The sequence below is a fragment of the Tribolium castaneum genome, chromosome 1 (assembly GCF_031307605.1).
Source record: "Tribolium castaneum strain GA2 chromosome 1, icTriCast1.1, whole genome shotgun sequence".
Lineage (NCBI taxonomy): Eukaryota > Metazoa > Arthropoda > Insecta > Coleoptera > Tenebrionidae > Tribolium > Tribolium castaneum.
The window spans coordinates 35,028,541-35,046,119 of record NC_087394.1 but is presented as its reverse complement, the minus strand read 5'-3'; the positions used below and the strand labels follow the sequence as shown (position 1 = coordinate 35,046,119).

General features: G+C 37.6%; 1 protein-coding gene across 8 annotated transcripts in view; it reads left to right on the top strand.

Moving 5' to 3' along the window:
• Nucleotides 1-17,579, top strand: part of Lar (Leukocyte-antigen-related-like) — a 205,258-nt gene that overhangs the window by 143,310 nt on the left and 44,369 nt on the right. For 6 of the 8 annotated variants that reach the window (XM_064357111.1, XM_064357116.1, XM_015977629.2 and 3 more), the window contains one exon: nucleotides 12,634-12,672. The exons of the other annotated variants lie outside the window; for them this stretch is intronic. In XM_064357111.1, the coding sequence (XP_064213181.1) occupies nucleotides 12,634-12,672 (39 nt within the window). The remainder of the gene's footprint in view (nucleotides 1-12,633; nucleotides 12,673-17,579) is intronic. 8 annotated transcript variants of the gene reach the window in all.

Here is a 17,579-nt window from a genome sequence, read left to right as displayed (position 1 = left end):
TTTTACTGCGTTTTTCGATTACTTGGTTTAGGTAGAACAATAGTAATATATAATAAACAAGTATTATGGAAAAAAATATTGATTTCAAATACAAAACTATGTAATGGTTTTGTTTTTGAAAAACTATTAATTTTCAGAGTAGCAGTAGTTTGCTTAGAAAGTTGGTTTCCCTAAGATGATGTTTGATCATACGGGAGATCTGGAAAAGACGCAGGTCGCCGGTCTTATTTGCAGTTGCTTGGCGTTCAGTGCAAGTGCATCGGACGGCAACAAAGGGAATATTTTCGGTCGTGTCGTATATTGGAACGTTGTACTGATCCGAAATGATCTTCGACTTCTTCTATTGTTAGAAATTGCTCTATTATTCGCCGGTTTGGAGGGTATTGAGGGCCGATTCCGTGAATAAGTTTATTGAAACGAGCAAGATATGCAAAGTGGGCGTCCCGTCGGGGGCGGCGTCCTATACGCACGTCCTGCGGCTCTCATATTTTGAAAGCAGACCGTCCGTTCGCATCATAACGTCCACATTAGCCTGCGGTCAGAGAAGGCGTGCGTTTCCGGAATCTTAACCGGCGAACGCTTTGAGTTAGTTAGCACTAGGTCACGAGACAGAACGAGTGTTCAAAAACCGCCCCCGGATCTGGGGCGGTTGCGTCTATTATATGTTTTATTTGATCGCGGCGGGGACGCCGTTACGTGACCGGAAACGCCGGATTGCGTCGGATACGAAGAGCTTAATTAGGTCAATTACGCGAATTACTTACGTTGTTACACTTAGCACAAAACAAAAATTAATCGTGGCGGTACTGTCGAATACCAAACGACCAATTACTCTCATCCGAGACGAAATTGCTTTTATCGGTTCGTTTTTGGGAACGAAAAAATTGACGAGGGAAAAAAGCAATCAGTTTCCAAACGAAACGCAATTGGACGGGTCAGTTATTTTTTTCGGTGCAACGTCAAAATGAAAATCCTGAAAAAATGTGATTTACGTTCGGGCACAATGGCCCGCAGTGATGATAAGGATAAAGTATGGCCGGGCATAAACATCGAATTTAGGAAAAATTAGTTTTTAGGGGGTTACACAATCGCATGTGCTTCTGTCTGATCCAAATAAAAATTATTTCTAACTAGATCGTTGCGAATTGAATCTTTGACTTTTTTTACTTATTTTTAATTGATTTGTTACTAATACTATTTACTTTTGTACATTAATAGTTTAAAATTAATATACTTTGTCAATGTAATAAAGTTCAAGTTTTAAAACTTGGCTATTGTTCGATTATTTGAGCTTCTTGAACAAAAACAATACATAAATGGGCAACTAAATAGTTGAATATAAATCAAAACCTTATTTCGTAAACAGTTTTGACGCATTTTAATATTAAAAATTTTTGTTGACTTTTAGACCCGGCGCATCCACCATTTTTCGTGTTTCTCTTATTCGGCAAATAAGCAATTTAAAACACAAAATCCAAATGAGAGGAGAAAAATAATGATTGTAAAAGCCCTGTTTATACTTTTTGAGATTCATTTTGTATCTTTTACGAGCTGTGGGTTTTTACTTATTAAATTGTGATTCGGATAACTCGTTACTGCTACTTTGCGTTTGTCCTTATTAGAATTTTATTATTTATAATTTGGAAACAAGTCCTTATTAAGAATACATCAGCGTGTGTAAATTACAGCAGAACTTGCCAAATCATTATCTTGGACAAAAAGTGGTTTAAAAGGAAAATGGAAAGTGCATACATTTCTTGTATTAATTAAAGTTTTAGTTGGAAACCTCATTAGCGGGGTGAATAAATTTCCAATATGGCACTATCGTGACCGTCGAGTGGCGTCTCCTTCTTAATTATCATCGCGGCAGGGTAATTGTCCACACGCTTTTTTGTGTGGTTTTTTTCCATTATTCAAGAGCCACTCAACACGAGTCGCATGGTTGGGCCACATTTCGACATCACTACACTACCTCACCTCATCACCATTTTATTTTCAAGATACGAAGACAATTACGAATGCGTAATGACCGTTGATAAAGTCTTCATAAATCTGTTTGATTGCTTTTTTTATTATATTTATTTGGGAAGCGGCAGTAGTACACGGCATATAATGTCGAAAACAACTACACCGCCGGCACTTTACATGCAAATGGAAACGTGCAGGGTGAAATTAATTAAAATGAAAATGGGATTCCGGCCGATTTGCGAAATAATCAAAGACCGATCGACATTAATGTCGATTAACGACGTGATTATTATTACTTTTTGCGGGGCTGTTCGGCGACCAAAGTTTGTTCGTTTTCACATCAATTAAACAATTTTGCTTTGCACAAAGAGTCGAGTTTGATGGGGCACTCGATGATTGTCGCAATAAAAGCTTATTACTCATTACACAAACCGTGAAATGTTGATTGACATGTTTTCGATGTTGTCCGCGTTCACCGATCGTAATTAATTGCAATTTGATTTCTGCATCAATATTCATGCGGAAGTTGCATAAACAATAGATCATTATTTGTTTACGCTCCGCCATCGATATTTTAAATTGTGGCACATGTTAGCACAAACAATAAACTTCGGCTTATGTGTTTGTCGGGGCCGTTTGATGTGCACATAAAAAATCCACTTAATAGGAGCGACACTGCTCTGATATAAAAAAAAATTGTTATCGATATTTTATACCTTTAGGTAAGTCAGCGCTTTATGATGCCGCAGAAATATAGGCACTGGCGTATTCAGGCTATCGTAAAAAGGTCTTTTAGTAATGGTAAAGAAGGATAATCGTCTTTTACTGGCTTTTAAGAATTTGTCTCAATCCAATTGTTTGTCTTACAAACTACGCGAATCCAAGTCAATTATTAACACAACAGTATGAAGCAAAACTTTTGGGCCAACTTTTGTTATAAAATGCCTAAATTACGATCTAATTATGCAGTCTTTGAACTCTTTTAAAGGACAAGTAAAGTCTTGACAATTCTTATTAAAGACAATTAAGACCCAAAACTTTTTTGACTTTTTAAATTTTTTTTCGCGACCTAGATCTTTTTGGTGTTCAAATGTTTTTTTAACTTGAAAAATCCTCACTGGGTGTTATATCAGCAGAAATTCCATCGCGCTGATGATACGTTTTCCTCGCAACAAATGCCTTATTGTTAGACAAGAGCGACAAAAATGACTGTCATTTATTATTGGGGTTATGATGAGTTCCAAACGACTCGAGTGTCGCAAATCGTCGTTCTTTCTCTCCTGGAACCCGAAAAAGTCTGATTTTATCTCCTGCGCGCATTAGATGGGACAAAACGTTTCTATTAGATTATTGATATGTCCTGCCTGTGTTGGCCCTTGATTACGATAGCGCTTCTTGGCCATTTTCCCTTCTGGATTTATCTTCGCACCACATTGAGCTGCAAGCAAATCGACGTCTCAATATGGGGATGGTGGCAGCGCAATGTTTTCCCACTTTGTAAAATGACGGTCGCAGTCGGTGAACCGTGAAATGTACGTTGCATATTAAAAATGGCTGTTTGACAACGACGCCATTAATCTTCCAGTCGTCGCGATGAAAATTGACGCGGTTGAGCCTCAAAGAAGAAAGCTCAGCAAATTTCGTCATTAATATTCTTAACGGCAACGATAGTTTGCAGCAAGAGCAACTGTTGCAACGGCCACTTTTTGTTCCACCTCTGTGTATGCAGCTTAACGGGAGCTTTTTTGATGTGCTTATCTCTAGGCGTATTATGTATACAATTTCAGTCGTCGGATTGTTTTAGTGCGCCTCAGCAAACAACAATTTTACGTGTTTTTGTTACCAACCCCAAGGAAAACTTCTTTCTGCTTTAGATAAAAAGCGAGAGGAGGAGAAAAAAGATGTTGGGGCGGCTTTTTTCACTTTGTCTAATAAAAATCCATATTACTCCCGCTAAATGGATGTTAATTAAGTTTAATAAAAACTCGGTTTCAGATTTTTCATTTAGATTTGCCTGAAGCGAGATTGTCGAATTAGCTATGTGTGAACGGTTCCGGAGCGCCATCTACACGACTCTTTCGTCGGAAATTAAACTCTGAATTAAAATAATTTTGTATAGGCATTTAATTGCTGTCTGAGTAATTATCTCAACTTGTTCCTGAATCCAATTCTAATTAAGGACGTTGTTTTTAGCAGTCGAAGAATAAAATTCGCTGCAGAGATTTGTGTTTTCCTATAATGACTTTATCTCTTTATCCACTTTTCCTTCTTCCACCTTATTCACCATGTCACTAATTAGAATTTGTTTATATAAATCGCTTGTTGGTTGGTCTTGAGTTTAGTTTCCTCGATCGATCGGTGATTTCGTTGCAGTTCAGAATTTTGTGCAACGGAGGTGTTGTTGGTGCGATTTCGGCTTCAGTTTAGCCAACATTAAATGTGCAAATTATTAATGGTTTGTAGCTTAGGTAGATAACAGTCATACATGGCTCCCGCGCGACCGATTTTAATTGGATTATACAGCCGCCCCAACGCCTGCCATACTACACTATCGGCATTACCAACTTCTGCTGAGCATTGTAATCATTTATTAGGATATATAGAATGTCGTTATCATATTCATTCAGGCCTGCACAACTACAACATAATTGTCGATAGTGATGTTTATTTGTAGACCGATGAATTATTCGAAAAATGACTTTTCGTAACATAGACTTCTCTCAAAACAAAAGGCATTTTCCCTTTATTAGGATGTACTCTTTCTTACGTTTACAGTTTGGCGCCTTTACGTATTTTTACCTTTTGCTGCATTATTATCTTATTTCTGTCACTTTTATGCTCCGCTTTACGTTTATACGTCTATGTATTCTCTCAGTCTCTTATTTTTGTTTACGTGTTGTTTCACTTACCTTTTCTAAACTTTTTTTCATAGAAAAATTGTCGCCGTGATCCGGGTGCGAACACCCGACCTCCCCCGTTGTAAGTGGCGCTTATACCACTGGGCCACCAGGGCCCCAAGTACTGACCGTCTTTTGCAGATATTTTAACACAAACTTTTTAAATAAATTAACATTACAAACTATATAATTGCAATAATTCACCTAAAACGCATATACATTCAGTTCAAACGTCGTCGAATTAGCTCGAGAAAACATTTTTTTCCACTTTTTTCCAATCTAATTCTCTAATTTTTCACCAGATTGCATAAAAAGATACCAGGCGTATATGTTCATTCTACAATTTTATAATTTCTGCGACTTTCAGCACGTTTTTGACCGAAAATGAACATAATTTCTTCAAAAATCACCAAATTGTGTATTTTCTCGTCAAAAATAGTGGACGTGCGCGAATCCTACTGGATTCGCAGTGGCCATGATTTTTATTAAGAATGGTTTTCGGGACTTTACTAAACAAACTCAGTTAACTTAAAAATTTTTAGAGATAAATATTTTCGTTTATTTTTTTTATAATTCAAGAAGTAAGTCATCTAAGGATTCAATGCTACAGTTTGTAGTTATCTTTCACCTTTCGTTCATCTTTTTCTCAAAACAAAAGGTATTTTTTCTTTATTAGGATACAATTTGGCGCCTTTACGTACTTTTACCTTTTGCCGCATTATTTCCTTATTTCTCTCAGTTTTATGCTCCGCTTTACGTCTATACGTTTATGTGTTCTTTCAGTCTCTTATTTTTGTTTACGTGTTGTTTCACTTACCTTTTCTACACTTTTTTTCATAGAAAAATTGTTACCCTGATCCGGGTTCGAACACCCGACCTCCCCCGTCGTAAGTGGCGCTTATACCACTGAGCCACCAGGGCCCCAAGTACTGACCGTCTTTTGTAGATATTTTAACACAAACTTTTTAAAAAAATCAACATTAAAATTTATGAGTGGTCCACGAGTAATAATTTTTTTCGTGAACCATCCTGTATAGAATGTCGTTATCATATTCATTCGGGCCTGCACAACTTCAAAATAATTGTCGATAGTGATATTTACTAGTAGTCGGATGAATTATTCGAAAAATGTCTTTTCGTAACATAGAATAAATACATTCCCTCTTCTATTTATGTGATAGATAAACTGTTGTGTTGGTTTTTCTTCGCATGTGAAATAAATTACGATATTGCCGTTAGGTATTCCAATACTAATAATACTTTATTTGCATTACGGCGGATAGTGCGCATAATAACGATGGCGGTAATTTCGGAGCACGCCATTTCATCGGGAATATGGGCATATTTATTAGCTCTATTCGGTGCCATAATGCACTACCTAGAAACACATTAGCATTAGCTGCTTCTAATTGATTCCCGGAATTATTACCGTCCCGGTGAACTGAACCGTATTACAGGTACTCTGTGTTTACTTAATGAGGAGATCACGCGATTCATCAAATGAATATTCCAAACCCTTCCCACGTTTTCTCAAAATTGAATTTTTTTTCACTAGCACTGTTTTTCCTCCTAGGTTTTATTTTTGCGACAGAGCCGTGATTAATATCTTTGTTCCAAAAATGTTTTCATATTTTTACGAGCACTTCTTGTTAGTTTTCTCGTTTTATGATGTACACATTTGGCCCTTATAGATGCTATCTTTACGGCTTTATATTCATGCCATATTGTAGTAAATACGAACCGCCGTTATCAACATGACCGTAATTTATACGTAATTTTGAGTAACACTTACGGGATGTCCTACTTTGAGTGGAAAAACATAATCAATTCTGGGAATAAAACTCCACCTAATTAATTGCGAAATGAAAGCGAGGCTTGGTTTTTCTTTTCAGAACGCTTAGCATCGTATTGTTTAGATATCATCTAAATTTTTCATGGAATTTTTATGTTTCGCCTTAATCAATGAACGCAATCGCATAAAGCTCCCCTTTTCACAAGATCAATAACTTGAAAACATTTAGAAAAGTATCACGATAGAACTAGTTTTATAAATCACGCTTTTTTCAAGTTTTTTCATTGCTAGAAGTGAACCAAAAAATAGAAAGACAACTTTTGAGTTTTGCGGTTCCATAACAAATCATTTGCGTTTGTGTGGAGTGTCTACAGTGGATTACATTCACCAAGTAAACGGACCGCCCGATACACTTTTTCCCTTTATTTCCTCTTTGTATGGGTTCACTTTAGTGGTTTTCTTTCTAAGTGAATTTGTGAAATTGCCAACGCCAAATTCTATCCAAAAGAACAAGCACGAAGAAGAGAAAACTTACAATAAACTAAGTAAAGTCCAAATATAGACGGTGGTCAATAAAATATAACATTTCCTATCTAAACTAATAAAATCCCGAACGATCCGATTTATCCTGAGTAGCGACACAATTTTCCGGTAATCGAAAATTTAGTGTATTTGTGGCTGGAAATACGAAGACTCGATTAGCGGACACGGTTCGAAGAGTTTATTGGCAAAAATACAGAATTTTATCGAAGCCTTTACGTAAAGGTAAAGATAAAAATTGATGCTCCCAGCACTAATTTAGGATAGGAAAAATATGCTTTTGAGCAATTACAAAGAATACATTGTTGCTTTCTTTGCGTTATGCTTCATGGAACTGAAAGCAACGATTTGTTTTTCGGGTTAGAACTGCAAGGAACGGGTAATTATACCGAGGAGATCAATCAACATCAAATTATGAGAAGGCACAAGATGGAGACAAATTAACTCTATGGGTAAACAAATGTAGAAATTAAACGCTAACAGAAAAGAAATAATACAAGCAAACACGACAAGCAGTCTCAGTTATTGTATTTACCAGACTAAAACAAGAGATGTGCGCGATGAGAACAGGGCATTTACTCTATATGCGATGCTGTTTTGATGACAGACATTATTTGAAGAAAGGTGCTCTGAAAATATAAATTCCTAAGACGGGAACTTTCCGTTCAAGTTATCCAACATTTACTAGAAAATGGAAGGGACGTAGTCTAGTGAAAGCGAGGAAAAAGTAAAGTTAATGCAAGCTGTACAAACAAATCGCCTTAAATTAATTCAAGTCAAAAATTTAATTTTCTCTGGGATCTCGCGAAAGGAGATATAAAATAACGTGAATAATTAATGTTTTGATGGATAATGTTTCTTCATGAAGTTAATCTCGGGTCAAAATTGAGCTAAAAATTATAAACGTAGACGAACGTTCATACAAAAAACTTCCAAGTCGTAATACCTAATGGGGCATTTTAAGCGGTCGTTCGAGTTCGTCTCTTGAGAAATCCGTTTAGCCGAGAGGTCGGTCAGTCGTCAATCCTCGACAACGCCAAGACAAATTGAATTAAAAACGTAAATATTTTCGCAAGTTGCCCGGGATCGTGAGATCAAAAGGACTCCATTAATGAGCGTAATGAGTGAGGAGGCTATTACTGAGGATCCTTCGATGAATTATTAAAGAGTTCGAGGGAGTAGTTTCCTTTTTAACGTTTGCTCAACAAGCCGTATACACATCGGCCATGAAATATTCAGACGGCAGTCGGAACACCCAACTGATGTGACAATTAGTTTCGGATAGAAACAAGCTACCTACCTCTAATTTCAGGATTCCTCGCCGAACGTCTGAATTAAAATTGGAAAATTGCAGGAAATTCCGGCAGTGTGTGTCGGGAATAAGAGCAAGCAGCAAGGTAATTGGGTAATTGTTCCCCGAACAGAGACGAACAAACCCTTACGCAACAATGGTTTCTTCATGTAATTAGCGGGCAAGATAGAACCCTTTTGTCTTGGAGCGAGCTTTAGACAAGCGATCCATTTACAAGCGCCCAATTACCCCCTTGCACTTTGCCGCCGAATTAAGACAAAACTCGCACCAGAAAGCAACCAGAAAAAATGTTGGCCGTTTTTTGATTGCAAGTGATTGATTCGGTTTCGTCGTTTCCCTTAACGTCCAACATGTTTTATCTCCTCCACTGGAGGTCTTCTAAACGCTGGCGATTGTTTCGTTCGACAAAGACTCGTATTAAATTTCTTGTAGTGTCGCCGTTGAGTGTTTCCATTGTGTTTTATCACTGTATGTGCGGTCGTTATTCGTGAAGACAAGGTAAACTGGATGACAATTTTATGTGCGGACCGCGGACTCCGAAGGGTTATAAAGTTGCAAAAGCATGGCAACCGTTACATCAGATGGCATTTTTAAAAAACGATTTTTAATAGGAAATTGCCATTCGCCATCATGATTTCATGATGTAGACCATCTGGACTTTTACGATGCCATCTCTCCTCTCTCTGTCTCTTCGTATTTTCCATGGGAAAATTTACATTTTAGCACCGAACGAATCATTACATTGTGCGATTTTTACGATTAATTTTATGTGCATATATGTATCCGCGACCATTTCCATACTGCCGAGCGATTTTATGGTCCTCTCTGCAAGAACAGAGACGTTAAACGGCCCCAAGATCGAAACAAATGTCGAAGGAAAAGGCGATTATCTGGGCTTAATCTAGATACGTCCGATTCACGATTGATGCGTCGATTTTTTCGCTGGGAAACATATTGGGGTTGTTTGAATTTAATTTCGGAGCGTATAATGGCCTACTCAGTCTCCGGCGTAAGAAAACAAGTTTTATTAGGAAGCGTTTATTACCTGCCCTATCATTTGCGAGGCTCGTATGATGAATGAGATCGGCCGGCGTTTTCTCCAGATAAATTTATGATGTCGGCTTAAAAATATGCGTCGAAAAACCGCGTGCTACCCAAATTTCACTGATAACTTTGATGGAATGAATGCGATGATAGTGGATGAAGCTTAAGACAAAGAGAGTGGTGAAAAATGTGACACATTCATCTCCACGAGAAAAATGTTATAATTTCCCGGAGCCTTCCTACAGCTTGCTCCTCCAGAATTATTCACTACGTGAACAAAATATTTCCGCAGCGATTATAGCAATTAATTTTAAAGAAAACCAAAAAAAGTCTTTACTTCATCTTCCAGCTCGCTCTACTCTTGAAATAAAAACAGAATTTAAAGTAGCAATTTATTTATTTTAAGGAGTTTTTTAGGGAGCAACAGGCCCTTTTCCCAAATGTCAGAGTTACATGTTCAACTGGTGTTCATAGAGACGGCGTCTATTTTGTAAAATATGTCGAGGGCCGCGTCCAGAATGTCAAAGGACGAACAAACAAGTTAAGTTGAGATCAATAGCAGGAAAGAGAGCGTTCCGGTGCGACACCGTCGACGTCCCTGCAGTGCCATATATCAATTAGGGGGCGACTCCACGTGGAAAAAAACATCTCCGACGTAGCGGCAAACGTACACGTAGTGGGCAGATGCGACCGCTCTGCTTTACCGGTGATTTAGAATGGGGTTGTTCTGTACCCGTCTGACAGGTGGTCCGATAATCTGTGATCGGGGCGATGTCATTTATCTTCGTCTCGTTGTGGCTTCGGGCGTGATTCCGGGTTATTATGTAGCGGAATTTGCTTTTTTTAATTAAAGGCTGGAAGGTAATGCGAGGTTTGCTTTTTCCAGTGCCGTTTGGGTGAGACAGGAATTTGAGAAATTAAGTTATTAAGCGTCCACTTCCGTGTTTAATTAATTAAATCGGGGCTTGGAGTTTTTATTATAGGGTTATTAATTTTATCTTCCTTATTTAATTATCTCGGTCAGGATTGATTAATTGTTAAAATATTAATTTTAAAGTGGATTTGCCACAATCCTTGGACTTTTAGCATTGACGACATGTTGACGAAGGCTCGAACTAGAGCAGACTTTTATTAAAATTAATACTTCACGAATCACTTTCCAGACGGATAAGGTCAACCTTTCAGGTCGCTTCCAAGAGAAAAAATAAAGCTTTCATTGAAAAATACAACAGAACATGAAATAAAGTTTCTTAGTATAACCAATTTTTGTCAGTGGTTTTTTTGGTATATAAGATACTAAAATATATATTTATTCAGGTAGGTGTATCACCACCAAAGTTGTTCGCTATTTGCCTGTTGGTTGTGTTCATCCAATTTCATTTAAAATATTATCTCGAGGCGTATTTTTTCGTGTCCTGCTTTCCTCCACCGAAAATAAATATATTTGTTGTTTTATAACTGGATTTTTTTCCACGTTCCTGCATCACATTTTCCATTGAAAATTTAATTTTGGGGGTACCTGCCTGCTTTGATGCAATTACCGCTGTTGGCAAGATGTTGCCAAGGTCATGGTGATTTATGATGCGTTTTTCGTAAACGATCAAAATCATTTTGCATGCGCCTTAATGGTTTTTGGTCTAACGACAACATCGATTTTGTTGCGGTTCATCCGGTTCGAAGAAGCTCCGACACTCATTTTTTTCTTGGTTCACCTGTCGGAAACAATCGATTGCTCGTCCGGATAAGGAGCCAATTGGGCCGTTAATAATGTAACAACATTAATACAGATAGCGTTCGGAAAAAAACGACCGAAAACAGGTAATCAATTTAAAAGGAAATTAATTTGATTTGTCCATCATACGCACGGGGTAGAAGCACTAAAATTGGATTATGGCCGGCGTAAAAGGACCGTTCGGCGTCCAGGAGTGCCCGTGTTACCGCACTCCACACTATTCGATAAATAATTTATTTTCTGGCGCTTTTTAAATCGGTTAAAAGCCGCAATTAAATCGGATTGTGTCGCACCTTGAACAGGAACAGGACATTTGAGTCGTGTACCAGTCTTGTGAAAGCTAGATCCTCCAATTACTGCGTCTCATTAAAGACCATTCAGCACATATACAAGAAACCCTGATTGGATTTGATGTGTTACACCCTCGATGTTTGTTAGCGAAATGCGGCAAAGTCGGGTTTAATCTCGTTTCAGGGGCGTGCATTCGTCCTGAAATACCTCAATCAGGGTTATTGCATTGTCAGACCTATTTTTTGTCAGAGATGTCTTCGCATGGCGCAATTTGAAAATAATTCAGTATTTTCTCTGCTCGCTCGTGGAGAAACGTTTTTAGTTGCGACAGTGAATTTTGTCTAATTGACCGTCCGGAAAACAAACAAATCAAAGAAATAAGGACGAGTCAAAAATCGATTTCCGATAACTGGCGTATCAATTAAAAGTCTCCTCATTAATCACCAGCGTTCAGGTAAGTCATTTGCAGTATAAAGATGACATTGAATTTAGAATCCGGGGGATGATGAATAGGAGGTCCGTTCGTTCCGGCTTCAGTCAGTATCATTACGTAACTGAAACGGCCTGAAAAATGCCGACATTTCCACCACCCTCGGCCTATTCAAATAGTTCATTTATCAAACATGTTGATATGTGAATGGCTATGTATTTATTATTCGTCGTGAAGGGTGCCGCAAAAATACTGCGATTAACGTGTCAGAACCTCGCGTCGTTTATTATCATCAATAAAATATCTTAAACGTGCCGAGGAGGAGGATATCGTTTATTTAAAAGGCGGAAGAAAGAAGTCGCGAGCTTTGAATAAATATTGAAGCTTCCCTTTTTAGATTTGTGATATATGTGTCGGGGTGTATTTTTCGAGTTTTGTCGCCGGGGCGAGAAATCTCTTTATTTATTGAAGCCACCCGGAGATGGCCACGACACGTACGCTGTCTTCCTTCCGAACATTAAATTATAGATCATCGTTTCAGTTTCTTCTTTTTCCAAAAGTCTGCCGGTCCATTTCTCGGGCGCATTCTCCGCCGAACGAAACTTTAAATTGTCGTTTGAATTTCAGGAAATTATTCGGATTTTCCGTACATCCAATATTTAACACGTAAGTTGGCGAACGGACGACAACGACGAAAAACTTAACGCGACTCAACCCCGGGCGTTATATTAATTTATTTATCTCTTGACGTGTGAGAGGATTTCTTTTTGCGGTGGTGGGTGTGTTATGCATCGGACGGTTCACGATTCATTTTCACAAATGGAAATCTGTGGTTTGCTTTGGGTTGTTATACACCTGAACATATGCTACCAATGCGAACGAGAGTTATGCGTTTAATGTGGACCGCATTATGTTTCATTGCGCATTTTGGCGGTTAATCGCAAATAACTGATTAATTTTGGATGTGGGGTTGAGCCTGACAGCGACTTGATTAAGCTTAAAGCATTGTGGATAAACAATGCAGATATTACGTTATTGAACAAGGAAACATTTCGGTGCAAGGCGCAGCCGACCTGCACCGACTGCGATTTTTCCATTTGGAATCTTCTAAATCAAAAGCTGACACCTTAATTTGTTTCGTATTTATTGTAAGAGATTTTATTGCGCTTTTCTGAGTTCACGTAATTCAAAATGAAATGCCCTAATTTCACGTGGTGCGGCTTTTTCGAGTCAGGTTGTAGCTTTTGATGATGAATTGATGACAGACACTACCTGTGAACCGGCTAATTCCAAATGGACGCGAATGTCATCCAGCACATTAGCCTACAATCCGATCCACTTTAGTAATTATCAGGCTGTTCTATTTGACAGTCATTGTTTATTCAACGGTGTGATCATTTTTCCTAGCTAATGGTGTAAGTTATCATTGATGTAATCAGGAGTACGGGCTAAAAAAAAAAGAATCGAACTGATTAAACCGGAGGATTCAGCTCGGATAAAGCCAGTTTATTATTTTGAAGTTTTCGCTGTTAATCGCGAGAATTGATCGAGCGTTGGTTTCGTTGTGCTTTATTATTTTATGGAGTGGATTCGACGTTTTGACCGAACGTTTACTCAGTCTCTCAATTAGCTCAGCATAAATATGTACACAAGGAGCTCCGTCAAAATAAACGTCATAACGCGATGAAAGGCTCTCGGATGAAAAAATCATCAAAAAATGTCCTTTGTGATGGAGCGCGTTCGCGTATGTACACATACAGAGATAGGAAAAGAAAAAAGTAAAACGCCCCCGTTATTTGCATCTGTGTTAACTACCAGTATATGTCTGTATTGTCGTTTGATGGCGACATCAAAGGTCGAAATGGAGTAGTTGCGCAAACAGCCGGCAATTGACCAAACACTATTACAACACTCGGGGTGCCTTTTTAATGGCGCAAGGGAGGAAGACGGACATAACCGAAACAGGAGAGAGACTAAAATAAACACGGTTTAATAAGAGCAGGCACAATAAAGCGGATTTTTAATGGAGTTTTACAGGTGTAGCAAAGCGTTAGCCCGTTGTTTACGCTCTAATTGAAATTTCGTTGTTGTATGTACACGATTAATTTTTTCCCCACTTTATTTACTTATATTGTTTCAATTTTTGCGCGCCTGATTTTCAAACCTTGGACGATTTTTGATTTAATTCGGTTTCCCACTCAAGTGGATTCGCCGGAAGCCAATTTAGATGCGGTCTACTCTGTTTGATAGTTCTGTGTTCTGTGCAACCAAATTGATTAATAATCATATTAGTGGCAAATACCACGCTGCTAATTTCATTTGCGCTGATTCACTCTTATGATTAGCTCAGCAAAATCAGCGTTGCCACAGCACGTACCTACAGAGGATCCCAAAACAGGTGTCTCATCAAAAGTCATTAACACTCGATCACTACCCTCTAACACACTTTCGAATCTTGAAAAAGTCTAATTGCGATTTTGCAACTCGATTACCTAATCTCCCCATTCAATCTGTTCATGTTAAGCCCTACATACAGTCATTTTTATTAATGAAGCAAAAACAAGAACCGTACTCATTCATTACGGTTTTCTATGAAATGACATTAATAACGCACTTTCTACTCAAGTCTTTTAAAGCTTTCTGTTTTTCGAACGAACATGTTGTATGCAAATAAATCAAAAAGACGTCAAATTCGTGTTCGTAATAATTATCCAGATATATTCGACATCATCAATCATGGTACAATGTAAATAACAAATTAAAAACCACAAGGTCATCGTACGTTTCAGATGTAATTGCTTACAATATAAATTTATCGCATCGGAAAAATTGTGTCTATTTTATGTTCCTTTATACCAAACGAGTTGTTTAATCCTGCGGAAGGCAATTTCGTGAGAATGTGTTAGAGGTTTTAGCATATTTTTGGCTCAACAATTTCGCCAACTTTGGGGTAATTCGAGGCAGAAACATCCCCACGTTTTAATTACCTCATTCAGAAATTTTCGGTTTCGATTAGAAAACAGGAGATATCGTGCTAGATGGAAGAAGATGATTAAGGCAAATTTACGAAAGAAAAATCGCATGCTATATTCGAACTGCATTCCCGTGATATTAAGAATTAATTCCGCAATTATCATTTCTTTATTGGGCAACATGAAACTCGATAATTAAAAGTACAGCACGCCACTGGTGGGATCATGAAACTATAAGTTTCCCGCAAGTGACAGCTCGTGCAATGAAAAGTTAAAAAAGACAAGTGTGTTATTCATTTGACGTGTACGTGTGTTTTATTGGCTGTCTGAATAATAAATCCGTTCATAAATAATTTATTTTGTAGTTTCCTTTCCGACACACTCTTGATGCGATTTTAATTCTCATCAGATCCGCCGATAAAAATAATCGATCGCATAACTCGAATATAATTCGAGAGTATCGGGGAAAAGCACCAAATTACGTTTTCTAATTATTTCGTTCGTGCGAGTGTATCATGTTTCTTTATTTTCTCCGTTCATTCAGCAAATTCAATTGTCTGTCGACGGCATCGTTAAATATTTTATCGGTCAGTCTGCTTCGTCGCGACGCTTTTATCGTCGTCCGTTCAATTAAAAACGTCGACGAAAGTCATACACTAACTCCCAACCTAAAGAATTACCGTGGATGCCGTAGCAGAACAATGCTGTATCCTGTTTTGTTTTCTGTTCGTTTTGTTCGCTCCATTTCCCGTGTCATTACGTGACATTAATCAAAAGTACAGCGCACGACGCTTATTGTGGCCCTAGCCGTCGTGGGGCGGTTCCTGTCGTGTTCCGAAATTTCAAACAGAACCGTGCGAATTGTTCCTGGCAAAGTGTAATTATGTAAAGTAGCTACGTCTTAATTACCACTCTTTATTCAAAGTCAGGTGAATAAATAATTCGGCGGAGGACGGCCTCGACCAAAGGATTAAACAACACTAAATAAAGTTTTCAAATTGCAAATGCTCAAGAGTCAAACCAAGTTAACTAAATTGGAAGAGAAATGCTAACTTAGGAGATGGCAGAAATTGTGGTTTACTCGCGAGCTTTTAACGTTATTTCTGCTAGACTAGTTTACCTGTAATCATTCAGACCTGAACGAGTTTTGTTACATCCCATTCAATTATTTTAAAACTAGATTAACACACTATTGCATCAGCAACTACAACACGCGTGTATAAATTACTAAAAGTTTCAAGCGAATGTTTTGGCTCCTAGTGAAGTTGCAGAAGCACCATTCTTTGTTTTGCTTTAATTTCGCTAAAACTATATTTTATGTTTATTTAGATGCAGTAGTTGGATTTGAAAGTTTTTGAAGCTATTTTTTGTTCTAAAAGGAACTTCAAACGAGCACAGGGACTATAATTGAACAGTCTCCTTGTTCAATTAAAAAAGACATCAAAGAATTGATGTTGTTTAAATTACTAATGGTACGCAGAAATAATTATTTGATGTCAAGTTATTTGGATCAATTTTAAATCGCAAACAATTGTAAATTATAAATATTCTGTTCACAAAATTCTGTATTTTTTCTCCATACGCGATCTTTTCGGATAAGACCAGGACTGATTTAATAATTTTTCTTAAAAAATATGCTTTGGAAAACTTACTTTATACTCAAATTGTGCAAAATCAAACGCTATATATATAAATTTTGGGAGATTAATGTATTCAACGTGTTGTAAATTTTGCAATTATTGCTAATGATGGTTTGAAATAACCGATAAATTAATCATCTTACTTACTACATCATGATCTACGCAATGGATCTATGATTATTAATTACATCTGTCTAAAAGGTAAAAAGCACCTAAATTCGATTTACAATTGGATGATAGCTTGAACATGAGCAAGATTCATTCGCTTGAAACTTTTCAGTTTGTGTTTAAATGAAAGTTTTCGGATTTTCGTGTTGCTAAATATTGATAGATATTCGAGTATATTATTTGGCATTGTTTTGGGTTATTTTTATCGCTGTCGTGATAATTAAGCTCGAGTCATGAAACCTGCCGTGTCTTCGCACTTGGATGAATGTCCCAGCTGTCGCGTTTCATTGCTTGCAGGTTTCTTGTCGTCGATGTCTTTTAATTTGTGGTTCCGCGCAAAATAAATTACCAAATACAATCGTTCGACTTGCAAATGAAGCATTAACGGATCGCTCGACAAGAGTTTCTGTGAATGTTTCTAAATGAGACAACGTTTTCACGGTAATGTTCCAAATTTTATTATAATCTCTGGAAGAGGCTCGAAACGAACTTTGTTCGCAAAAGTTTCTTGTCTTGGAATTTATTACGTCGTGGGAATATTTTTATTATGTTATCGGACGACAGTCGCACTTTAAATTCCAACTTTTGAACGAGCGATCGTCTGTATTTACATTTTCGAAGGGAATGTACTCTTTATTGAAAACAAACTAGTATTTCATCGCTCCGACGTATTTAGTTCGTCTTATCGCGATTATGTGTACATACCTGACGCTCCACTCCTGGATACATCCTTCATTAATTCAGATGTAGATAACTTACACCTAATTACGTTTCAAAACACGCAACTGGATCG